Below are 26,587 nucleotides of genomic sequence, written 5' to 3' on the forward strand. Positions count from 1 at the left end.
TTATAAAAAGTAATATGAAAAATAAAAAACAATCAAAAGTGTTTTTGTGTGCAATTTTAGGTAAGTTTTTTAAATACTATAATTATTTGTATTACTTAATAAAACTGTAAAATTTGCGTGTTTTATAATTCATTTAAAATTTTTGTTTACCTTTAAAGTTTTCATAGCCTAGGATGTAGTAAAAAAGTATATTTTATTCAAAATTTCTAATTACAAAATATTTAAAACTTAATATGCAAGTATAAGATAAATTTTTGAAGTTTTTTGTTATTTTATTCTCTAATTTTTATTTAAATAAGCAAGTTAAGTAATATCAATAATATTTTTTATACTTTTGTATCATGACTTTTGAAATACATAAAAACTAAGCAACTAAATGTTATTTAAACTTTATTTATTACCTCAAAGACTTATTCAGGGTTGCCAAAAAACTGGGAATCCTGGAAAAACCTGGATTTTGAATGTTTAGGTTAAAAAACCTGGAAAAACCTGGAATTTCGAACAAAAATTATTAAAAATCTGGAAGAACCTGGAATTTTAATCAGTTTTTACATTTTAAGTAGTAAAATTTCGATTTAACCGACAAAATTTATCATATAGATAAAAAAAATGTGTCATCATCAAAAAAATATTTATTAAAAAATACATTTAAAGTAGCTTTACAATATATTTTCAATGTTTTAATACTATTTAATACATTTTTACATAAACTTAACTTTAAACTAAAAATAGACCCAAAAATGTGTACTTTTAGAAAACCTGAAGAAAACTTGCCAAAACCATTTGGCAACCCTGCTTATTTGATTTGTGATTTAAAAAAAGCGTTATTTAATTACCAAGTTTTTAAATACTTTGTTTGTAGATTATACAGTATTTTATATTTAAAGTAATTTTTAAGTTGTTACAAACGTTTCAAAACATAACACTATTTAATTTTTTTAGGTAAACTCTGTCAAAATATTATTATAAAACTCATTTTTTCAGCTATTTGTATTTTGCCGAGGACTTTTGCACAATATCGGGCGCAGATTTTAGATGGCTATGTCGACATAAAAACTCCTGGGGGCACATTATTAATTGAAACAGACTTGTCACTTGTAAATGGATCAGTAATCAATGTGAAAGCCGTCCCACCACTTTTTGCGTAAATATAAAAGCTTATTATTTAATATTAACATAATTGACAAACCGTAGTAAGTAAAAGAATCAATAGTCTATAATACTTTATAAAGTTATATTTACCTGTATAAAAAAAATCTTTAATAAAAGTTCATAAAGGTAGGAATAAGAAGTTTGAGTATTTTTAAAAGTTAATTGCTGAAATGATTTTTTAGGTATATGTCAAATAAATTAACTACCAACTGTTAAGCTTATTGAGTTTTGCTTTTATTACGGTAACTTTTATTACTCTTTTTTGCAGATCCTCAAGGTCATCAAGTGAAATTTGTGAGGACGTTAAAAAATCTACAACCTTATTCAGTTTTAAAAAAATAAATGGTTCATAAAATTTAATAACAGTAACTTAGATCTTTGTTTTTCTGTAAGTAGTTTGGTAAAGGTATTAGTATTAGAATGACACTAATTAAGTTTCATTGCTAAGAAACTCTATTGAAAATCTAAACAAATACAAACTAAATAAATATAATGATTAACTTTTGTAAATTAGTACAATGTTTTTATTTTTACAACATACTTTTTTTATAATTGACTTTGTTATCAAATAATGTTTACAAAACAAATTTTTTCTTTATATGTTTATATTAAGTCTAAATATAATTTTAAAATGATAATACAGTTGGTGTATGTGTATATTTCTAAGATTTATTATTTTGTTTAAAACGTTTTCAAGAAAGTTAGTGCGTATTTAAGAATTTTTATTCGTTTAAGTAAAAACATTTTGTTAAAACAAAATTGAAATCTACTTGTAAGGCTTATATAATAAAATGCAATCTGGTTACAGAAAATTATGAAAAAACATCTGGCGAACTGAAAAATTCAACTGAGTTTTTTATGAGAGGATTAGTTGTGATCAGCGGTAATACAACGGCTTGTGCAGTTCTTCTTCCAACAGATAGTGGAGTGATAACGACATCAAATGGAAAAATGGAGGGTGATATCGTTGGAGACGTATATTTAAGGTTTTTACTACTATAAACTCATCATACTAATTCTTTTTTTGTAAATGTATTTAATGTAAATAGTGGTTCATCAAAGAGCTCATTGAGCAAAAAACTGTCTGCATAAAAAAGTTTAGAAAAAACTTAGTAGTACAAGTTTGTTTTCATTAAAAAAGTAAAGATCTTTAATTGTTGTTTCTTTAAAACCACAAAACGTACAACAAAGACATCATAATTTATTTTATTGATGATGATACAAAATTGACATGTATCTGTGTATTCAATTATCAATCTTAGTGGATTTAGTCTAAACCTGAGTAACTTTTAAAGATAGTTAGATATTTATTATATTATATATGATTATACAATAGCTATGTCACAAAATTTTGTTAAATTCTTAAAACTAAACAATTTTGAAGCAACTTATACTTAACAATTATTCTCATTATATAATTAGTTTCTGTTTTATGATTTACAACTTATGCAATTTGAACTTGTTTTAGGCTGTTAGTAGAAACATTATCAGTGGCGAATATTATGTTTATTAAAATGTCAAATCTGTAAACAGTATTTTGTTCTATGTCCTGTACCTTATTATAATTTACTTTCGCTTTGTTTAATCTAAAATACAACAACTTCTTCAAACTAAAATATTTAATACCAAATTCATTAGTAAGTTAGATATACAATTCTTCTTCTTTAAACAATAAAGCTTAGTTTATTAAACTTTTTATGGCTACAAAATACGTTATTGTTTAATAATTAATTTTAAAAAGGATTTTTAGCCTTTAGTATGAATATTTTTTATATATCTAAATCTTTTGAATTGTATTTTAACTTTTATTTGTTAATATTTTATGCGCAATAACCATATTAAAACAAAAAAAAAATATTTTTTTGAAATTTTTTTATTTTGTACTTTAACTCCAAATCAATTAAAATTTGTAGTTAATATATTTTTTTAAGAGCTTTGACTGAAAACAAACTTAATTATTAAATTTAAATTTATTCATTATCTACATAAAGTACTTTATGAATTTATTTAAAAACTTAACCACTAAACTATTACAGGAGCAGCACAAATTTGGGGAAAACTTTTGTTTACACAAACTTATTTTTTGCAAAGAGCACAATTGCAGATACCAGTTACAATATTTCTATAACAAGTTATACGAAAATTGACGGTTGCATAGTTTCTTCAGATTTAAAAGTAGTGACTGTCGTTACACCAAGCAAACTAAATACTGATCCAAGTTTGTTTTCGTTAATTAATACAAAACATTCAGTTGTTTTTGTAGAACAGTTTGATGCGTTACTTGTTCAACAAGATTAGAAATACTTGAACAACATTAAAAATTTTCAAAACTTTCTAACAAAGCTTCTTAACAAAAATAAAAAATGAAAAGGTTTACTTTAACAAAAAGCTAAAGTACAAAACATTATCTTTTAATAATCTATTTTATTACATTAAACGTTTCAAATTTGTTAAAAATTATTAAAATTTCGAAAAGACTAAACTATAAAACTAAAGTCTATGTTGTATTACTATATCCTACTAATCTAACATATATAATTTTTGATTTGCCTTCAAGTTAAGTTTTTAATTAAAAAAAAAGCTTGGTGTAAGCGAATGTAAAAGTTAATAGTAAAAAAAATGTTTGAAAATACTATTCAATTGATTGTAGTATCTCATTATATTTAAATATTTTCAGTTTTAAGAGTATGTAACCATATTCTAGTAATAGAATAGTTTTTGAATACGAAAAGCTAATATTTTCTAAATCGTTATAACCTAGCTTGTATTCAAAAAAAAAAAATTAAGATACTTTGTTGGTTTATTTCAACTTGGTTTAAAGTCCTCAGTACTTTGTGTACAAAATTTATAATAAAACTTAAGAAATAAATAAGTTTCGTATTGTGGAGTGTTTTTAATTTGGCTAATAGTTTAATAAATTAATACTTCATATATCAGTTTTTTTGTATAAATAGTAAAATTCAATTGTAATTTTATAATAAAACAGTTTTGACGATCACCCAAATATTTACTCAAATATTCATAGTGTATATACTTTATTTTTCTTAACTTTACTGCTAATAATTAACTTCATTCTACATTTAATAAAAAAATCAAAACTGTGTTAATTACTTTTAAGTCTATAATTTTTTGTTATCACAATTCTTCTTCTAAAACTAGTTTAGTCAACTTCAAACAATAAAGTCTTAAAACGTAACATTAACTACTATTACATAAGGCTTAAACAAAGGTGTGATGTTATATGATTTAGTAACATGATTCATGATTCTTTTTAACCATCTTTTATACCAATCAAAGGTTTACACACTTAAATATATTATTTTGATTTTTGTTAAATTACAGTATTAGTGTTTTTAAATTTGAACATTTTTAATGTATTTTTAAACATTGTTTTAGTTATGTTATTGATTTATGTTAAGGTCGTAAAACCTTTTAGATAAAACACTAATAAAAAGTTGAATTATTTTAAGCATACTAACGTATAAAAAACTTTAAATTACTTCATTAACTTGTAACAAGTTATGAAGTTAAGCAATTACTATTTCTTATACATATACTTAGAAACAGCTGAGTTCTTTAATTTTTGAGTTAGTTATCTATTTTATAAAAAATGCCACCGTTTCATTTGTTTATTTTTAACCAAATTTTACAATAAAAACAAAACAAAACTATTTTTATAACTAAACAGATAAATAGTATTTAAAAAAAATAACTTTTAGTTATAAGTAAAAAAGCTTTTTTAAGACATTTTGCTTTAGTATAAGTTACTACTACGTATATTGTAAAACTTATACAACATCATACTTGTCAATAAAGCTAGTTTGTTTTATAAATCAACAAAAATAACAATGCTTATTTTCTCTTTTTAGTTAAATACATCTCAAATTTTCAAATTCTATTTATAATTAGTCTCTTATAACTAAAAATCCAAACTTAAAGGTTTTAATGCATAGGCACATAATTTTAAATATAGTTGTATAAAAGTATTAGAAATTGTCAGATTTGTGTCAAAAGAATTTGAAAAAAATAGTATTTTTATTTATTTTTTATTAGTTGTTTTCATTAAGTTAACATATAAAACACTTACTTTTAACTAATTTTAGGGTCTATGGCAACGGGATATATTGATCAAGCGACAGAACTAAACAAAACTGCAGTAGTTGCTACCGTAAATGGTGTTGAAAAGAGTTGTGCAAAACTTCACCTTGTAAAAAGTAGAACTACATTGACTAAACTACAAAACAAAGGAAGTAAAGCAGAAATTACTTTATCTCAAATGTCTCCGTTTGATGTAACAACTGGGAATTTCGACTTGATTGGCTTAAATGTATGCTAAACAGTTTAATTTAAACAAGACAAAAATAAGTAAAGTACGATTTTTGTACTAATTACCAATCGAAAAACCTGTTTAAAAATGTTTTGATTTGAAAGAATTTTTGCTAAATTAATAAAACCTCTATATTATATTCTTTATATGTACTCAAAATAAAAAGCTCCTTAGAGCTATATTCTAAAATTAAACTTGACAATTTTCGCTACTCTAATAATCTGATATCCTTTTAATTTAAAAACTATCAGTATTATTTATTTGATTGCTATTCACAGGAAGAATTGACTTCTCTTTCTATTCATCAGTACCCAGTGTATACAAACTTAAAAAACAAATGTTCTGATAATGTCATTGGGGACATTTATAGTTAGTACAAAGTTGATAACAAAAAAATACCTACTGGTTAAAACAAAATTAAATTATTTTAAGTAAAGTTATAAATACATAAAATTTTTACATATAACACAGATTGTTAAAGCTAAAAGAAAAATACTTTTTTAAGTTTAATTATTATATTTAGGTGCGATTTCAAAAAAATTAACATTAATTAGTGGGAGTAAACTGCAAAGTATCAAAATTAGTCAATTGTCACTATACAATGAAAATTCTGTTGTAGGAAGAAGTATAAAAATAATTGCGAATGAAACCTCGTAAGTTTAACCAAAAAATAACTTTTTAAACTTTGGTTTTTACTGTAAAACTTAACAAAGTATATGTTAGTTTTTTATTAATGGTCGTAATTAAAAAACTATAACAACCTTAGACTTTTTATTTATTGTTAGCTAGTTTCTAAGTTGCATCAATATTTAGAAAAGATGAACAAAACTTCTATAATAGCTCAATAAGGTTGAATAAAAACGTAGTGAAGAAATAAAATATCATTTTAAACAAGTTTGTTTTTCCGAAAAAATGAGAAACATTTTTTGTTATATAAGATAAACAAATCTATACAACGATCGATAGAATATTTTATGATTATTAAATTTGTATTTATTTATTGTAAAATTTTAAAACCGTTACCTTATTTCTAAAAGATAAAAACAAAAAAACATATGTTAAATACTATCAAAATCAATTTAAACTTTTTTTAATAAAGTATATGTTTTTAAACTAAAACAGCTATAATAAATATATTGTTTATTGAACGAAAAAAAAATAAGCTCAAAAAGTTTGACCAAAAGACTTGGTGTACAAAAAACCTTTTGGTTATCGAGTCACACACCAGAACAGTTTAACGTCATGTCCAGGATATATGTAGATAGAAATGTTACACAGTTTATTAATTTAACTAAGCTTGATTACATTATAAAAACATGTATATATATAAATGTTAATTTTTTATTTCAAGTTTAAAAGTTTAAAACAAGCATAAAACTTCGTTGTGTATATAAAAACAGATTGAGTAGTTTATAATTTTTAAATAAAATAAGTATTTCTTACTTAAATTGCTTTATATTTTATACATTGCCTTTCTCCGATACTGTTTGATAATATATTATTAAACATAGGTTGTGCGGTAACATAGAACTGCAGAACGTTGAATATACCACACTGATCGCTAGATTTAGAAACGGGCCAGTGTACGGAAACATGATATTCAGACAAGAAAAAGGAGAGTGGGCATCTGATACCCAGTACTATCACAATCTTGCTCATTATGTTTGTTATACCAATAAAACTTGTTTTACTCAAAGTATTTATGTGAACTGTTTTCTGTTTAGTTGGTTAAAAAATCAAAACAAAACTTTATAGCACCGAAATTATATAAAATATCTTGTTTTGTATTTTATTATCTGTTTATTTTTTATTCTTTTATTTTTTGATGTATTTTTTCCATAACTTAACACTTTTAACAGTATACAATTAAGTTAAAACATTATTTATCCATCATGAAGTTATAAAATATTTAGAAATTTTCTACTTTATTTATGATTTTTTTTTTGTTATTAGATGCTTTAATAAAAGTTTTACTTGTAAAACTCGAGAAACTGAATGTTATAAAAATGTTTAATAGTATTGAAAGAAATTAACAAACGTCATCGATTTATTTTGTCAATAATAATTTTGTTTTGATATTAGTGTTCTACTACTAATCAAAAGTTAAATTTTAAAAACTATGCACATTAACTTTAGATTTTGATTATTAATTTATTTTTAATTAATAGCAAGGAAACAAAACAGTAAAGCACAAGTACCATGTACACACAAACTCAATTACAGTTGGTGGAGATTGCAAGACTACAGCAGGACATTATAACCCCATTGACGTTTGTTTATGCTATAAATTGAAATGTCTTCTTTAAAGTAGTAAGCCTGATAACAAAACAATAAACATTATATTTTCAAAATAAATTTTTAGGCAGTAATTTGATTAATTATATGAAAAGTATGTTAGTAAAAGTATACTTACAAACCTTGAACAACAAAAACTTAAAGGTCAAAGTGGTAAGCCCACAAGAGTCACAGTAAAGTATTAGTTAACTTAACTCTTATTTTTATCGACCTTAATATCTCCAACCTATACTTTTGTTTAGTTAAATTTAAATTATAAACATACTTTTTTATAATTGTTCAAATAAGTTTAAAATTCAACACATAATAAATCATAAACATTGCTTTCTAACTAAGATTTTGGTGAGGTATAAAGTAAACAACATAAAAAAATTGTTTTTTTACTTATGAATATTTAACTACAAATTATATGACTTAAAAGACTAATTTAGATTATCAAGAGGAGAAAATAAAAAGTAAAATATTAGAAACAAATATTCAATGAATTTACAAAATACACCGTACTGCTATTTATTTACAATTTAAAGCTTTAAAATAATTAAAACACAATGGTTGTTAAATAATATTAGGAACAAATGTAGTTAAAACAAAAACAACTTTTTATAAATTAATACGTTTTTAGGTTATATTAAAGTTTGTATAGTTGATTAAAGACCATTTAATTTCACAAGGCTTTTTAGAAAGTTTTAATTCAAGTTCGAAGCTATAGATCTTAAAGAGAACTACTTGCGAACTAATGCACAAATTTAGTTTTAAAACATGAAACTATATACAAGCGTACCTTTTGGAGTTATTTATATTTAAAACCTATGGCAACGCGTAATATTTTGTTACGTGGTGCGGAAAATTTACAAGTATTTTTAAAAACCCCTTAATTTGATACTCTCTATAACTAAATTAATAAGATAATAGTACTACAGTTAGAACAAATCGTCTGTAAACACGTGTTTATTAAACTTTTTTTTAAAACATAACAATAATTCTTTTAATGTTTTAAGGCAGAGCACCTACATCCACGCTACGCTCCTGCTAGTAACTATTCATAAAAACAATAGACGTTTAAGAAGTTTTCATACTAGTTAAATTAACTTTTGAAAATAAGATTAATACATGAACTGAGTTTAATTGTTTAATTGTTTTTTAAATCAAAATAAATTTCACCCATGCAACTTTAAGTTTAAAATAACAAAACTTAGGCTCTAAATAGTACTTTAAAAGGAAATTAAATATTTACTTAAAAAGTAGGTTAAAAATTTATTCAAATAAAATTACAACAACACTTTTTTTTCATTTTTACTAAGTATTGAAATCACATTAGATTGTTAGTTTTATTTGCATTTGATAAATTTAACAAAAAAATTTAATCATTTATAATAAGAGAATACGACACTAAAATTTTTATTTATGCTGAAACAATCTAAAGTAGTATGTTTAACTTTGATAAAATAAACCCAATACTAAATATATATACGTTATTTATAATACCAGGTTGAGTTAGGGGACCCATACAAACTATGGTGCTCTATAGAAATTCCTCAAAAATGTGAAGTTGGTGATTTATCGAAAAAACATGGTTTACTCAACATCGACAACAAACTGAATACTAAGTTTTCCCAACAATTTACTACCGACTCCTTCTTACCTCTTTCTGGCGATCATGGTATAAATGGGAGGTTGGTAAAACTTCTAAAATAAAAAAGCTAAAACAATAGTTATAAATCCGTACAATACAGGTCAATCGTCATTCACGCAGAAAACATAGGGGCTGCCAGATATTCTTGCGCTGATTTGGTTACTTTAAACCCTGTTACCGTTGCAACAGACGATTTAAAACTATCACAAAACAGTTTTTTTGAAACGACCAAGGTTTTTTTCTGAAATAGCAATAAAAAGTATTACTAACAGTTTTTAGTTACTCGTTAAAAAGCAAAAATAAATAATTATTTCTAGTTATATTTTATTATATATTATAAGTTATAGGTAAATTTATTTGAAGTAAATGTTATTTAATTGAAGTATTAAAACTATCATCAAAATATTTCTAAAGACAAACATTGACTTTTTTAAGTATGACTAAATAAGTGTAAAAATAACTATATTTTTTTCTGTAACAAAAAAGAGACTCGAATCCATTTTATTACAGTTAATTAAGATACATGTATGACATTTGTAAGTAAGATGTTTGAAAAATGTTTTTTAACATTACCATCTTATAATAAAATAACAGTAATTAATTTATAAACCTTCTTAACGAAAAAAAATCCATTATTGGAATTCGTAGCGAAAAATATATATTTATTCAAAAAAAGCTTTAATATTTTTTTCATTGTATCAAATCTTTATCAAACCTTTACTTTTTTTAAAATTTAAACTATAAAAATTCTATCGTAAAGAGAAATCGACTGAAGTGTAATTTATTAAAGAGCTAATGTTTAACAGTAAACTTTAAAACAAATCAACATTGTATTGAACAAAAATTAACATCTTTTAAAGAACTTTTAATTATTTAGCTTATGATTTTTTTCTATGATAATTAAATAACACATTTATGCAGAGTTAGATTTTTGTTTAAAATATATGCGTACTATTTACTCCGTGTATATTTTCATAAAATAAATCTAAAAATTAAAGTTTCAGAAATTGAATAAGTTCAAACTTTATATCAAAGCTTTACAGTAAATTATGAATTTACATAGTACAATTTATTCAAGCTTGCCGAAAAACAAAATATAAGATATTTAAAAGAATCTTCATTTTTTATTTAAAATATATAAGCAATTTGTTATAGTCAAACCAAGTAGTCGACACCTACAAAAAATGCTTTTAATTTTTTCAACACTAACATTTTATGTATAAATGTTAAACTTGTAAAACTTAATACTAGCTATTTTTAGCCTCACTTGAGTTTCATATTTACAGTAACCTCTCGCATCTTTACGCACTCGTGTCGTTACACCTTCTCGTTTAGTTACGCATTTTAGAATTTTATAAAATTAAAAAAATAAGAAATTTTATTTTTTTTAATATTGCACAAATTAGGTTTATTATATACTTTTATTTTAAGGTATGTTTTTAAATGCTATCTCACCTCTCTATATCTTTTGTTTTTGTAAACTTATGTTTCTTGACTAATTGATAAGCATTTAGTTATACCTCAGTATAACAGAAATGTTGTTAACAATAAAAGATTAAATTAAAACTCTGAAAAAAAATGACTGTGTTAAATAATGAAAGTATAATGAAATAATGAGAGTTTAAAACACAAATAAATGATACAGCACTCTTGCCCTATATATGAATAAAGCAACACAAATTTTAATACACCATTTCTTAATAGTAAACAAATGCTTAATCATAAATTGAATTTCCTAAGTAGAATAGAATATAAATGTTAAGTATCAAATAAGTTTCATTTAAATAAATATAAAGATAAAATCTACTTATTATAAAAAGTAGTAAAATTTTTCTACAAGTATTATTATTTTGAATAAACTTAAATCCTATTTTTTAATATATGTATAGTTTGATCTTTTGTTTTCATATTTATAAATAAAGTAAAAAATTGTTAAAAGTGGGAAAATCCCCAGGCTGCTTTTAACTAAAAGCAGTATCAAAAAACTGCCATAACAGTAAGTATATTTGGTACCTCTCGTATCTTTACGATCTGTCGTATCTTTACACATTTTTTCTGTGAACACAATGTGCGCAAATAAACGAGAGGTTACTGTACTTATACTTTTATGTTCTCTTTTTTTATACTTTTTATGCTTAAAAATAACAAAAATACTTACAAAAAACGTCTATTTTAAGTTGTTCATGAGAAGTATAACTTAAAACTAGAAAAGAACACATTTTATTTCCCAATGATGAAAATATCATAGTTTACATTGAGTTGTTTAATAGACATTTTGATGTAAAAAATGTTAGGTATTTTAAGAAGAAAACTACTTGTAGTAGAAATGTATAATTTTTCAAGCATAAAAAAAGATATAGCGTTTTTTTACTCCTTCAGATACCGCCTAGGCTCTAAAAAAGTAAAACAATAGAGAATTTTACTAGTTGTTTAAATCTTCAGGTTATTTCGACTTTAAGTGGTGAAATTTCAATAAGAGAAAGGGACTCCTCAAGTTTGTACAACGATGAGCAGAATTGTTCGGAAAGTACTGTTGGACAAGTTTACAACCCTTTCAACATAACAAGTTTTTCATACTTGTTTATACTAGTAGTTTAACATTAAACATTTTCCATATACCTACTTACCTGTATTTAAGTAGGTAATAGTAGGAGTAGGAAAGTTACCCAGTTGCGGAACAGATTTAATAGAAAAGTTTTTCGTGACTCGAACTTCTTGAAATAGTGTACTCATAGTTATAAAAAAATTAGTATGAACTTTATAATAAGCACATTTTAAAAAAATTATCACAAAAAAGCTCAACTAGATTTCTTTTTAAAAGTAGTTTTCAAGCTAAAAAATACGTCTATGGCCAACACTTCTACATGGTGATCCGAACGTTGGCCACTCATGTACTAAAGTACTAATTCATAATCTTAAAAACTGTATATTATTAGATAAACAACATAACTGTACTAATCAAAAATGTATAAACATAAAATGTCGTTTTAAGGTTTTTTTTAAAGTTTTTATTATAGTCAAAGACTTTTACACACAAAAAATTTTTAAATGCTGCGACAGTTTTTAGGATGCTAAAAATATTTTTAGTTTTGTTAAATAAAGTGATTAGATACTTTAAATCAAAAGCTAGTGAAAGAAGTTTATTAGGAATACTATAATGTTTTATTTAGGCTATTTATGTTATGAAGATTGATTTTACCAATTGTTGGTTATTAAACTTTATAACAAATAATTTTTAATTAAAATACTTTTGTTTTTATGTTTGCATATATACTTTTTTAACTGGTAGATTATCAGTAGATTTCTGTTTACTAAAATCTTAGTTTGAAGTAACTTGAATTGCAGACGAAGTTTCAGATAGTACTCAAGATATGTACAAAGTTGGGGATTTATCTGGAAAACAGTCGGTTACTATTGGCTACGATGACAACCTGCCTCTTTTTAACAAATTCAGTGTAGCAGGACGGGCTGTTAAAAACGGGTATTTTTAGAGTTAAATAACATTACTACATAATATATTTATAATATTTTTTATTATAGGATAATTTTAACTAAACCTTACTTTTATTTTATACAGTTTATAAAAAATAAGTAACTCAACAAAGAGTAATGTTTATAAATTTTTTTTTAATTTCTACCAGTTTTTTTTTTTTGCAAGGATCTAGTTTAAAAAAGAATCTTTTAAAACTAACTTTACTAGACATAAGTTTTCGTTTTACTAAACAAAAAAACCATTGGTTATCCTATTTTAACTACGACCTATAAGTTAATTAAGATAAATTACTACGCACAGTAGATTTACGTTTATATTAGATAAGTTTTGTCATAGTGTATTTTTATGAAGAAAAAAACAACAAAAGTCAGTCATTTCAAATGTTTGGAAAATTCTATCAATAAGCGTTTTAATTTTTTCTTTACAGTTCATAATATCTAAGATATAACTGCATATTATAATAGCATTTTCAAAGTTTTGTTGAAATATACACTTCATAAAAGGACAAATACAAATCGAATCTAAACTGTATATATAACTTGGTTTATTTATTTTCCGTAATCTTAAAATTCTTTTTATCTATTAATTTGATTTTTAGAGTAAAATTTACATCTGCACTTACTATTTTTATTAAATGTTAGTAATTATATCATAGTTTTAGTTTTGTTTGTTTATTTTTCACAATCTTAAAAGCGTTCGAAATTCGAATTTTTTTTTTTTTTATTTCCTGTTTACAACGTACTATTTTAAAAGTCTTTTAAATGTATAATTTTACACTATGCCAACTTTAGTCTTCAGCAAATTTTCACGGTTAAACAAAAATATTATTATCAAAACTTCCCATTTTTTATAATTACTAACTTGTGTCTATTTTTCTTAAGTTTTTTTCTGGCTTTTATTCCTATGCTGTTATTTTTTTAATAAGCTTGAACAAGATGCGAAAAAGAATAAGATAAAATATAAAACATACAGATTTTATCAATTATGTAGATATTTTTAAACTCGGTTTCTCAGCAAAAAATGTATACCAGTACTGCGAAAAATTAGAACTATTAAATTTTATGAAACTTCTTTTGTCTACAATGTGATTGGTTTAAAAAAAAACGAAAGTTACAGTAATACTAATTATAGATTTTATAGAATTTAAAACATTTAAACTAGAACTTTTTTACTTTTGCAAAGTGGTTTACTTAAAATATATTTTTAGGTAAATTAACCTATACTACAAGTCATGTCTAAATTTAAAATATATAAAGAACAAAACCAAAATCTATAATTAACTTTTAGTTAACTTTTTTTGCCTAAAACAATTTTTGTGCATATTTTTCAAAAAACTGTTATAGTTATAGATAATGAGTATATTAACTTTTATGTTAAGTATTAAAAATAAAATTGGGATTAAATGTACAACAAAGCTATCAACGAAGTTAGTAATATTTAGTAAATAAATAAAGTCATACTAAATGTAGTTTCATTCAAACAGTTTTTAAACACTTTTACCTGCTTTTACAAATGTATCATTTATATCGATATTTATGACTTTTTTATGTTAGTTTGTAAAGTATTTAGTTTTTAAGTGTATTATGTTCCTATATAGCATAGAATTCGTTAATAAATTTTACTTTTTATTAGTTCAGTACGTTCCACTCAGTATTCTTAAGTAATATTAGAAACTTATAAGGAGTTTTTTTAGGAATTTCAAATTAAACAGGTGCTAAGTATTTTCTTCACTTATAAGCGCTAGAAACAAAAAACAAAACAAAAAAAAGTTGTAGCATAGGAATTGCTTTATTTATCATAGTTTTCACTAAAATAATTATTTATTTGTTTAACGGTAGTACTATAATTTGTTTTATGTCATATATTTTTATTTTATCTAAATGTTTTAAGTGTTTACCTACGTTGAAAAATATTAACTTAAGTACTTAAAGAAAAGTCTAACAATAAAAAAATTTTTGATTACAATAAATAGTTTTTTTCTATTTTAATAAGTTGTTTTTTAAATATATAGATCATGAATTTTATTTTGTTTTTTGATATTTAGAGGAAATTGTGCTAATTTGGAATTGAATGCAGATAAAAACAGTTCATTTCTAGCTGTTGCAACTGCCAAATTTAGTTACGAACAGTTTGAAGGCATAATAGTGTTTGTAAGTATTTTTATTGTAGCTTAAGTTTGTCATATAATTTATTTTTTGAAACTCTTTATTTACAAGTAACAGCTTCCTTTAACGTTTAACTGAATGTTTAATTATCTTTAAAAATTTAATAAAGTAATTTGAAACTTTGAAATGCGAAATGGTACATTTTTATTTTAACAAAAAATAATATATATTACACATCATTAAAAGTTATAACAAGTGGTAAACTGAATAAAAAAAAATGAGTGTTTAATTACTTAAAATAACTAAAGTTATTTTAAAGAAACAACTGTTATGGGGTAGAGGTGATATGTCACCAACAACTGTTCAAGTAAAACTGAAAACTCCTAAAGGCAGTCTGGTAGGTTTTAAACTATTTAGTTACTTTTAACGTAAAACTTAACTTAATAAAATTTCTTCGAACTTTTAGTTTTGAAAAAGCTGGCGTTAGTTTTGATATTGATTATTTGACTTCTATACTAGAACACTTATAATTTAATTTAAAACATTAAAATACTACTTTTAATTTAATCTTAAAATCAAAATTCGTTATTAAATAACCTTTAAAATGGTTTAAGTTTTATTTAGTTTTAACTTTTTTATGTTCAAGCAAAAAAATTAGCTTGCACAGTATAAAAATTAATATTTTTATATGTTTTTTTTTATTATGTGTCTTTTTATCCTAAAAGTATAAGTAAGAAACAAAGATAAACAGTAATAAATAAATAACCTTTAAAGTTTAACTGTATTACTTTTTAAAAACTTAATTCAAAAAAAAAAAACATCAGTCTACGGGCCACAAGTACCATGTTCATGTGGACCCGACTGAGAAAGAAAACTCCTGCGAAGGTGTTAAAGGTCACTACGACCCTTGGAGCGTAAATAAAGACAATTACGGGGAGGCTTGTAGTGCTAATGAACAGTGGAAATGCGAAGTTGGTGACCTCAGTAAGAAACATGTAAGTTTCAAATTTTTTCTAACTTACTCTATGTTTATTTTTTTGATAAATTTTTAATTAAACATATAGTTTGTGCTCTTTACAAACAGAAAATACACAAAATCAATAACTTTATTTATAACTACATAAAAAATTAATTGTTTGTAAAAACTCTTAATTTTTAATCATTTAACTGTCGAAAACGTTAACGTTTATCTTTTTTACGCATTTTACTAAAAGTAAGTTTTATAGTCAATCCTAATTATCAGTTTTTTTTAGCTTAATTATCACTTCTGTGTTTCTTTAGTTTAAAAAAGAATAATTTCAAAGGTAATCTATGCGAATATAAAGCTATTGAGTGATTGGCTATACTTTATTTTAAACAAAGTATTTGTGTTATTAGTGTTTGTCTTAGTTCGTTATTACTAAATCATATTTATAGTTTAAGTTGTAGTAACTTTTTTTTACTTAAAACTTAGAACTAAACTATAATATTCAAAAGTATCTATCGAAAGTGCTGATATTAAAACTAATATATATATAAAGTTTAAAATATAAAGAGATAAAAAATAGTCTCCAAGGTACGAGTCAAGATAGTTGTCCTGATACTAAACACAAAGGTACTACAAAACTAATTCTAGTCGTAGGATTTAACACAAACTTAAAAATAAAACTCTAGACGACTTAAAAACAGATAATTTTGAAGAAGATAAAACATTTTTACAGCTAGTGAGTACTAATATAAAATTTTCGTGACGATTAAAATTAAGAATTTGGTAAAATTTTATCATTTATTTAGATTTTTTTCGGTAATCTTCAAATATATTTAAACACAACTATTTTTGCTACAACAGCTCATTAACATAAAAATTTAAAAAGCTTACATATTTTGTATGTATCATTTTTTAAAAACGTAATAGACTGAAATTACTTATTTTACCGAATCAAATAAGAGTTTTGCTCTTCTAAAGTGGTATAATCAAAATCTTTATAAACTAAAGATTTCTGTTTTGTAACATATGTATTTTTTTAAATGTATTTGTGCTGGATAAGATAAATCTGCTTCTTCAAATATACTCCGATAGAAGTTCTGTTTTCTTTTATGTTTTTCAAGTAAAAATTGAAATAGTTTACAGCTTTGTTTTTGTAACTCGGCTCTAAAACAATTTCGTTATTAACAGGGACGTGCTACAGTGAATGATGCCACAAAGTACAAATTATATAATGATGTAAATTTACCGCTTGGTGGGCAACACACAAGTTTGTTCTATAATAATTGATATGTTTACATAAAGTAGGAGAATAGTAAGACACTTAAATTAAAAAAAAAAAGACGTAAGGTGTTTTCTTGTATAAAAAAAAACATTTTTTTAAATGAAATTATCATGTCAACATAAAAAATTGTACAAAATTTTACATAGATGACTTACATATTTTAAAAAAAAATGTTTTCATTGGTCAAAATTTTCTTTTTTTAATTGCATCACTCCTTTTGCTACAATACTTTAAAACTTCATTTCTTGTATTAAAGTGAAGGATTTTTTTATCTATTGTTAAAAAAAATCAAAACAAAAATTAAGTCTATTTTTACAACTAAAACATTATTTAAGTACTTTGTTATGTGTACTATTTATATTTTCATTTTGTTCTGAGAAAAATTTTTAAACTCAGGATTATTTTTTAAATAAATATAATTACACTGACCGTTTTTTTATAATATCATATAATTATCAAACCTTAACATAATAGTTTTCTTCAACAAAATAAAAACAGGAATTACTATTTATTAGTTAAGGTTATATAGAACGCTTAAAATTGCTTAAAAAATTATTTAAAAACACGTTCTTTAACAGTTATTGGGCGATCGATAAAAATTCACGGATCAACAGCTGAAGGAGCTTCAGTAACTTCCGATCATTGTGCGTCTATACTTCCGTCTAAAGATGAAATTTATAAAATTTGTTTCCCTACTTCTACTGTCTACAAACAGTAAGCTAGGATATTATCAAATATTATCAGATAAAAGAGCCTATTTTTTTATTGATTTAAATACAAGTTTCGAATAAATTGCTTTTCTTATGATTTTCAAGAATTAAACAGATTTATTAAATTAATAATCGAAAAAGTGTGCTGACGATTTTTAGTAAATTTGGTTAATAACTGTAGAAGCTGCTTGTTCTAATAGTAATAATAACAACTAATTCAAAAAATACATTGACTTATTAAAACTAAGTATTTCTAAGTAAGCTCGTGATATATTTTTATGCATTTGAAAAGATTTATTTCTAATACATTTTTGCTTTTAGAATTTTTAATGAAAAAATCTTAATCTAGTGTAATTAAAACTTCACTTGTACTTAAATTTTTTTTTTAGTTAAAAAACAATTTAGAAATTAGTATAATGAATACAAATAATGATGCTGTTGTTTATAGTTTTTTATTTAGTAATGTAGCGTGCAATATTTTATTTTTATTCTGATCGAGATAAAGCCTTTATAAAGAGATCCTCAAAGTTTCTAATAAATTAAATGAGTAACTTTGTCTGTAAACGTATTCGCAATACCCCTAGTTTTGTGCGTTTTTATATGAAAAAAGTGTTAATTTGTGCAAATTATAACTTTTAATTCGAAAAAACGACTATGCGGCATGCAAGTTTGTAAATTTTTTGAAGTTTACACTTAGTATCGTGGAAACTGAAATGAAAAGTAAAAAATAAAGAGCGGCCCTTAAAAAGTTTTATTTTCTAAGTTTAGCCCGAGATTACCAAACACCTGCCGACCCTTAATCTAGAATATACATAATAAAACTTTTTTTTTAACATTTACGTTTTATGATAACATTGAAAAATATAAAATATACAACGCCGATACATTCAAGTTTTAACAAATTTCCAGTGAAAATTTTACTCAAGAAGTAGCCAATGCATTGGCAATAGCTCATACCAGAGTGATTACAATGCACAGTAAGGAAAAGCCAAGAAATGAAGGAGGTGGTTGTAGCTGCGTGGTCAGCTATATTGTTGGTTAGTTGTACTAGACAAAAACTGTTTGGCATTATATACGCATAACATTTATATTAAATGCATATACTCATAACATTTAAAAGCCAAAGGTTGAGGTTATTTTTAATTTTTATTACACTATAACCATACAAGTCTCTTGATTTAAGTAACCTACAATCTATAGGTTTACAATAAATTAAAAAAGCTGTTAAATTGTTAAGGTATACTAAAAACTATTCTCAGATATTTTCCGCTGTTTGACTAAATAACACTACATTTTTACATAATACTTTACATTTAATACTCTAAAGTTTTTTTTTGAAGTTTTTATATATTTTTTCTTTTCCGTAAAGTAATTTATTACAAACAAAAATACTGTTAGTTTCTAATTACGAGCATATTACAGTAAGAGTATTTATTCAGTTTTTTTAAATTTTAGTACAAATAAAAGTTATAAAGATTGTAGTCAACTAAAATTTAAATTTTTTTTTTATCAAACAAAACACAAAAAAAAATCTTTTAAGTTAGTGTTTTTGACTGTTTTTATGCTATCATTTTCATTTATTTCGAAAAATATTATAAAACACACTTTTAATAATTAATAGTATTGTTAAAAAATACATTTTACATACAACACAATAAAAAGTTTTCTTATTATAAGTTGTTAGTTTAAAATTTTATATTTTTTAAATGTTGTTTAGGTTCGGCTGATTTAAAAAATGTTGAACAACTGCTAAACGAAATTGATGCTCTGAACCCACAAAAAAAGTGCAAGAGCAGTAAAGGTGATCACAGTAAACAATCGCTTGGTGTAACATTAACCGCTTCAGTTACAACAACTGCTTATTCAATGCTTGCAATTTTGTTTATGTTTTATGATTTTTAAATTATGTATATGTATGCAACTGATATCAAAAAAGTGATTTTTTGCTTTTACTTTAACTTCGTATTTTTTATTCAATTCGTTTAAATATGTATCTTCAAATGCAAAAATTTCAAAAGTTTCGGATTATAAACTGTAAGTTTTCTGTGACTAGCATTTATGCAGTCATTTAGAATTTTATTTTTACAAAAGTTGTTATTCCTTGTTTTGTTATTCTCAAACAACACTACATTTACTAATAGTGTACTACATAGATGACAAAACAACGTACTTGGGTATAAAAAATGATCCTAACAAACTGAATTTAGACTTTACGCTGTTTAAAAAAAATTAGCTGTTATATCTAATATAATTTTAGTATATGTTTTTCCCCTTTTTTTATAATGTTTTCGTCTTTTAATCTGCAGTTTTTCTTTTTATAAATGATTTTTAAAGAAAGTAGAAAAATGTAGGATTAACAATTTTAAGCTTTTGAATAAATATATTAGTGTTAATTTTTTGTATTTATTCAAACTGTGTGCTACTTTACTTACTAACCAATTACTATAACTTATTGTTTATTGGGTAAATTTTCTTTTTTTTCTAATAAAATCTGCACCGCACGATCATCACAAAAGATTATTTGGCATTCTGCGACCTGGTTTAGTTCTCGTTAGGACTAATCAGGCAAACAAAGTTATGAATAATCCGCTGTATCAATTAAACCAAAAATTTACTTCATTACTAAAGCGTTTGTTTGTGGGTGCAAACGACAACATTAACCTATTTAAATTGTTCACATTTTAATGTATAGGACACTGTCAGTTTCAATGTGAAATTACAGCTAAGGCTCATTTGATCAGTTGCTTGTCATGCGGTTCAGTCTAAAGCTTATCTATAATGGCAAAATTCATCTCAGTTTTAATGAAGATAGCCAAAATAATACTAGGTAGTTGTACTGCTAAGAATTAGTGATCTAAAGGATCCGGCTGGACACGGCCAGACTTGATTCTAGAACAGATCCGGATCCAAATGATTAAAAGAGCAATGTTTTTGAAATACAAAGTTTCTATGCTAAAATTCTTAAAATCACACCAAAAATGTATTATAAAATTTTTTGACAAGAAACAAGTATATTATTTTTTGTTGAATGTATAAAAAATTGCTAAAAAAGTTTGGTCTAAGGACCTGGTGTACTAAGGAACCTTTCGGTTAACGAGATATCAGTTATCGAGTTATCGAGTCTATACCATCTATACCACAGTGTTAGAGCTTTAACAACTTGTAACTGATGTATGTATACTGTAGGTATATAACAGAAAGTTTTGGAACTTAAAATATATATTCCGGGGTCTTGAGTTTCAATTTTACAGTAGATACTTCATCGTTAGAGTAAAAACAATTTTACGTTATAAAAAAACAACTTAAGAAATTTTTATTCGAAGTTTGGCTAAGACAACTTTACGCCTGCTTACCCATGTAATAAAAGAATAGAACTTATAAGAATAATTTAGTCTTAAAATTTAAAATTTACTGGATCCGGTTGTATTTTTATATTAAGATCCGAATCCCTAATTTGTGGATCCAGTAGATCACTACTAGAATTGCAAACCTAAATTTATTCGATAATAAAAATTTACTCAAATATAACTTTAGCTATAACAACTATATTTGTTGAATTGCATCTTGAAGTCAAGTCTACCAAAACAAAAACTAAAAAAAAAGTATTATTTTACAAGATTGTTTTAATATTGATCATTAATTTTAACAATCGAGTAAAAAAATTAATGTATTTTCTCAGAATAAACTTCTTTTAAAAACAGTTTAATTAGAAGAAAAACAAAGTTTGAGTAAGAAAAATGATCCTAAAAACTGAACTCATACTTTATGCTGATTATAAAATTTAAAGTTAGCTGTGATATCTAATACAACTCTTAGAATATTTTTACACTCAATTAAAAAATCTAAACTTCTTTTTTGATAATTATAATTTTCAAATATAAATAAATTTTACTGTACATTTAAGTTATAAGAGTTAAGAATATCAGTTCTAAATGTATAATTTACGAAATTAGTTTTAAGAAAATTTACGTTAGTTTAAAACATCAAGCAAACTAGATACGACAAAGTTTTCAAAGAGTTTTCTATTTTTCTTCTTTTTTCCTTTTAAAGTATGAGAAATAAACTGTTTTGCAACTTGTTGAGCTTTATGTATTTGTAATTTTTAACAATGCATGTTTTTAAAAAGTAAGTTTTTATACTAATATTGTTATACTTTAGCCATTATAGATAGTTTAAATAAAAAGTATAAATTAAATTTTTATACAAATTTTTCAAATACATGTTTGTTAATAGGCCTTACTAAGTTAAAACAAGTTTTTGCGTTTTGTTTAAGTATTTTGCAAGTTTATATTTAAAACCTTGAACAAAAAATGTACCATAAAAAACAGACATAAATAAAAGACTTGCCCGTCAAAGACGGTATTCATATATACAATTTAGTACAAATTTTTAGTTTTAGTTAACATTCAAAAATTTTTAAAAATATGTTATTTATGCACAATAATGTTTTCAACCAACTACATGGTTTGAAGAAACTAAATTTTAATTAAATCAACCAGCTAAAAAAATAAAAACATAAACTGCTTAAAAATGTTTATGGCATTATATTTAAAACAGAATCCAAAAATTTAGTATCGTTATACAAGTAATTTTATTACATAACAGCTTTATTTAAAACACAAACAAATTTTAAGCTCATTTACAAGTTTCATTAGTAAGAATGTTGTCTTACCAAGATTTCGGAAAATAAACTACTTTAATATATTAGAAAAAAATATATATACTTAAATGCTTTTTTTATACTTATCAACAGTAGCAATAATGTATTGCAAGAACTTTTATGCTACCATTTTAGATAAATATAAAAGATAAATTCTAAAACTAGCATAATTAAAGCTTGGAAACTGTTCTATGTTTTTGTTCTAAAATGATAAGTATGTATTTTGTTATAGAAGTAAATTATTTTAGTGGTACAATTCATATATTTTGAAGCTTTAAAACGTTTACAAACTAATTAAAACTGTTTAAACTATATCAAATTTAGTAATAAAGGCTATTCTTTACTTTTTTATTTTTTATAGTGAAAGTATACTATATTTTCAAAATAACTCGTTTTAATTAAGTTTTTTATAGTCTAGTATATTTATTAAAGCAATTTATTATACTTTAGTTTAAAAAAATGAGCTATGTTGCTCATACCAAGTTTTTATTTTTTGTATAGAAGACCTGATACAACATTACAATTTTTTTCCTTTTCTTAGCAAATTAATATATGCTTCAATAGAATATAATTTGTTAAATAAACTTAGTAATGTATATTGTATAAAAAAGTACATATTACTTATTCAAAACTTTATTTTAATCCTCTAATTTTTATTTAAAAGATCTAATCAAACAAAAGTTACAAAACAAACTTAAGCTTACATATATAAAACTATTGGTTTTTCTACATTCAAAGAATTTTAAAAGTTTTTGTTACATTAAAACCAAAAAATATTTGTAAAAAAAGTTATTTAAAAAAATCAATATTTTCTCAGAGTTGAAAAAGACTGAGTTATTTAGAAAAACTTTCTATTTAAAATATTGTTTAAAACTGTTATTGAAAATTTTAAAAACTTAATAACTACTGTCAATTATTATTTATAACTAATTAAAACAAAAAAGAAAACTAGAGCTAAATATACTGTGAAATTTTGAGAAACTTAAACGAGTAGTGTAGTATAAAGATACAAAAATTGTTGTAGAATAATTTTTATTTTTAAAGCGTAGTTTAACAAAAGATAACATTGTTTTAACACGTTTAAAAAATGTCGAGACCTTTTAAATGTAAAAAAATTGTCAATACTAAGGAAACATTTTTTTTTATCAATTAAGCCTGAAGGCTTTTGAAATAAATTTAAAAAATATATATTATAGATTAAGTACTTTTTTGTCTGATAAAGAAAAGCACATGGTATGTTTTAGCTAATACTTTCAATAAAAAGCTGGTTACTTATATTTTATACAACTATTATTCAAGCAATAAAGCAAAATTAAAAAAAAAATATTTGAAAAGAAAATTAACAACAACAAGTCCATAGAAAATAAAAAATATGAACCAAATATTTAAAAAAAGTTTTGTAACACCTTAAGTAAAAAAAGAACAGATTTTTATGTTTTTTTTTTTTTTTGATAAAAAAACTATTACGTTTTGAATTAAAACTTTATGCAAGTTCTTCATGAAGCTTTAACTTTTGTTTTATATTTTTTAAAGCAATTCATAGAATTATCAAGTAGTTTCATCGAAACGTAAGTAGAGTTAATATAAAAGCCACACGTTAATGCGTATCGTCCGAAACAAACTTATAAATGAACCACTTTTTCTCAAATCCCATAACTTTTTCAAGTACTTTACTCGTTCACAAGACCAAGATCGCCAAGAACTTTGTTCAGTATGACGTCACTCACTGCATCAAACACAAACTGAATGTTGGAGGTATCGGTGGCGCATGTAAAGTGCGAATATATTACTTTATCAGGATTTCTGTTGAGTGAGTCGTACACTTGTCTGATGTAACATGATGCTTCTTCAAATGTGTTTTTACCCTAGTTTTTGTATTTGAAATAATTTTTTAAGAGTTCGTTAGTTTATTTAAAATTTTTTCAAATTATGTTAAACTAACTATTTAAAGAATTTCGTAAAACATTGTATGTACTTTCAAGTTTTACTAAAGTTTTATGTAAAACTAATTTGACATTTTGAACAAAAATACATAAAAAATAACATAAAACTTTCATACTATAAAATTTCATCGTAAAATATTTTATGCCATAACAATTTCACATCACATTATAAAAAATACTTAAAAGTTAGTAATTGTGTGGGTAATAAAATGAATTATATAGACTTTTCTACGTACATTTTTGTCAGCTTATACTAAATTGACAAAATATGGTAATATGAATTTAAATAACGCAAAAAATTAACATATTTGTTTTGCAACAGACTTTAAAGTTTTTAACTATTTTTAATATTTTTTGTAATATTTTCATTTAATGTGCAGACTAAGTTATTTGGTCTAATATATTCAAAAATAAAAAACACCCTAAATTTAACATCCTATTTTTACAATAATAATCAAAATCATAGAAAATATACATAAAAATAAATATAATCAGTTCAATGTTCTTCCGAACTACTAATATAAAAAACTTGAAATTTTATCTTGTTTTATCTGGTAGTGATGTTTTATCAAGTAGAATTTTCTACTTAAAAGTATTACTATTTAAACAAAATCTAAGTCATGTATTATTTTGTAAACAACTACTAATAGTTTAGAAAGCTTAAAAAAAGTAATTCTCTGTTTTTTCTATTTATTCTTTTTGTTTGTATTACTGTGCATATCCGGTGAGTACGCTGCATACTGCCTATTTCAGCTATAAGCTAGCCATTACTATTGTTTTACAAAATTTTAAACAAACTATGTAAAGTACAAATATATATAAAATGCTACAAGAAACGGATACATGACGACTCAAATTTTAACTATTCGAATTCCGACAATTCAAATTATGAGAATTCTGAGTGAATGTTAATTATTTTTTCTTGTAAAAATTTTTGCAGTTTAGTTTTTACTATCAAATCTTTACAGCTACATTCTCATTATTGTTTTTTTAATTAAACTTATTTTGCGATATGGTTAAAAGCAGTTCTAAACATTACACTTAGATATGGCTACTTATAGTAACTATGAATTTTTTCTTTTAATGTTTTTCTTTTAGTCTTTTTATCATCGTAATACCAATAATTAAACATACATAAAAAAATTGGATTTTTATAAATATAAATTGTTTCCTTATATGTGAATCCTTAAAATTTTATTAAGTACTTAAAAAGTTGTAATTTGAATTTTCATCCAACACAAAAAATACTATGAAGTAATTTTGCATAGTTTTAATCTGACTTTATATACCAAACTATAAACGTCGTTAATAAGTTTTACATAAAGAACAATAGATAATGTTTCAATCTGAAAAAAATAAAGCAATGAGTAGACTAAAATTTTTAACAGATTTAGAAAATTAGCTTATTTTAACATTTTTTGAGTAATTGTTGAGTAACTTTACAGGTTTTTAATGGTTGTAAAGACATTCTGCTAAAAAAAAAACGATTGAAATGGATTTTTTTTTTAATCAGAATAGAAGCTGCCGACTAAATTTACTTGCCGAGTTTGACGAAATCAATATATGGTAACACAAAATGATTGGAGTAAGATTATTTTTGTAATTTCTCAAAACTAATCTATTTTACTTGTTTACATTCAGAATTCAGAAACAAAAATTTATAAAAAGTTATAACTATTTGATGACAATTTTTTTATGAGTTCACAAAATAAGACTCTAGTGAATTTAGAGTTTCAAGCTAAATTAAAAACTATATCTAATTATCTATCAATTGATGTTATTCCAGTTTACACAAGGAAATTTTGCTTGGATTAAACTTGGAAATCTTTGAAATTTAAAAGTTAATGATAAAATCAAAAAAAGAAGTTTTTTTACTTAACCAAAATTTAAAAAATCAAGTTTTAAAAAAATATTAAAACGTTTTTTTTTTTGAGGATGAGCAGCGAACGAATCCTAAATCATCTGTATGTTCATTAACGTGGTAACAGGCACAACCGCGGTCGGCCAACACAACGTTTTA

The 26,587-nt window shown here is 23.8% G+C and overlaps 1 protein-coding gene across 3 annotated transcripts; it reads left to right on the forward strand.

The window, feature by feature from the left end:
- LOC145842430 (uncharacterized) lies at positions 1 to 26,114 on the forward strand. 3 transcript variants are annotated; one of them, XM_082949876.1, is made up of 22 exons: positions 1 to 60; positions 985 to 1,144; positions 1,421 to 1,497; positions 1,961 to 2,138; positions 3,189 to 3,370; positions 5,256 to 5,479; positions 5,758 to 5,848; positions 6,003 to 6,132; positions 6,991 to 7,141; positions 7,648 to 7,749; positions 9,263 to 9,447; positions 9,508 to 9,640; positions 11,850 to 11,973; positions 12,753 to 12,888; positions 14,945 to 15,050; positions 15,325 to 15,402; positions 15,830 to 16,000; positions 17,161 to 17,239; positions 17,833 to 17,968; positions 18,874 to 19,001; positions 19,682 to 19,765; positions 26,086 to 26,114. In XM_082949876.1, exons 1-22 carry the CDS (start codon positions 15 to 17, stop codon positions 26,097 to 26,099), a joined length of 2,715 nt encoding a protein of 904 aa, XP_082806002.1. In that variant the 5' UTR covers positions 1 to 14; the 3' UTR covers positions 26,100 to 26,114. The 3 variants fall into 3 exon arrangements, with proteins under 3 accessions (XP_082806002.1, XP_082806001.1, XP_082806000.1); XM_082949875.1 differs by lacking the exon at positions 26,086 to 26,114 and adding an exon at positions 24,291 to 24,484; XM_082949874.1 differs by lacking the exon at positions 26,086 to 26,114 and having other exon boundaries at positions 19,682 to 21,838.
- Positions 26,115 to 26,587: the final 473 nt, after the last annotated feature.

The sequence above is a fragment of the Thalia democratica genome, chromosome 8 (assembly GCF_965202585.1).
Source record: "Thalia democratica chromosome 8, ktThaDemo2.hap1.1, whole genome shotgun sequence".
In the NCBI taxonomy this organism is placed as follows: domain Eukaryota; kingdom Metazoa; phylum Chordata; class Thaliacea; order Salpida; family Salpidae; genus Thalia; species Thalia democratica.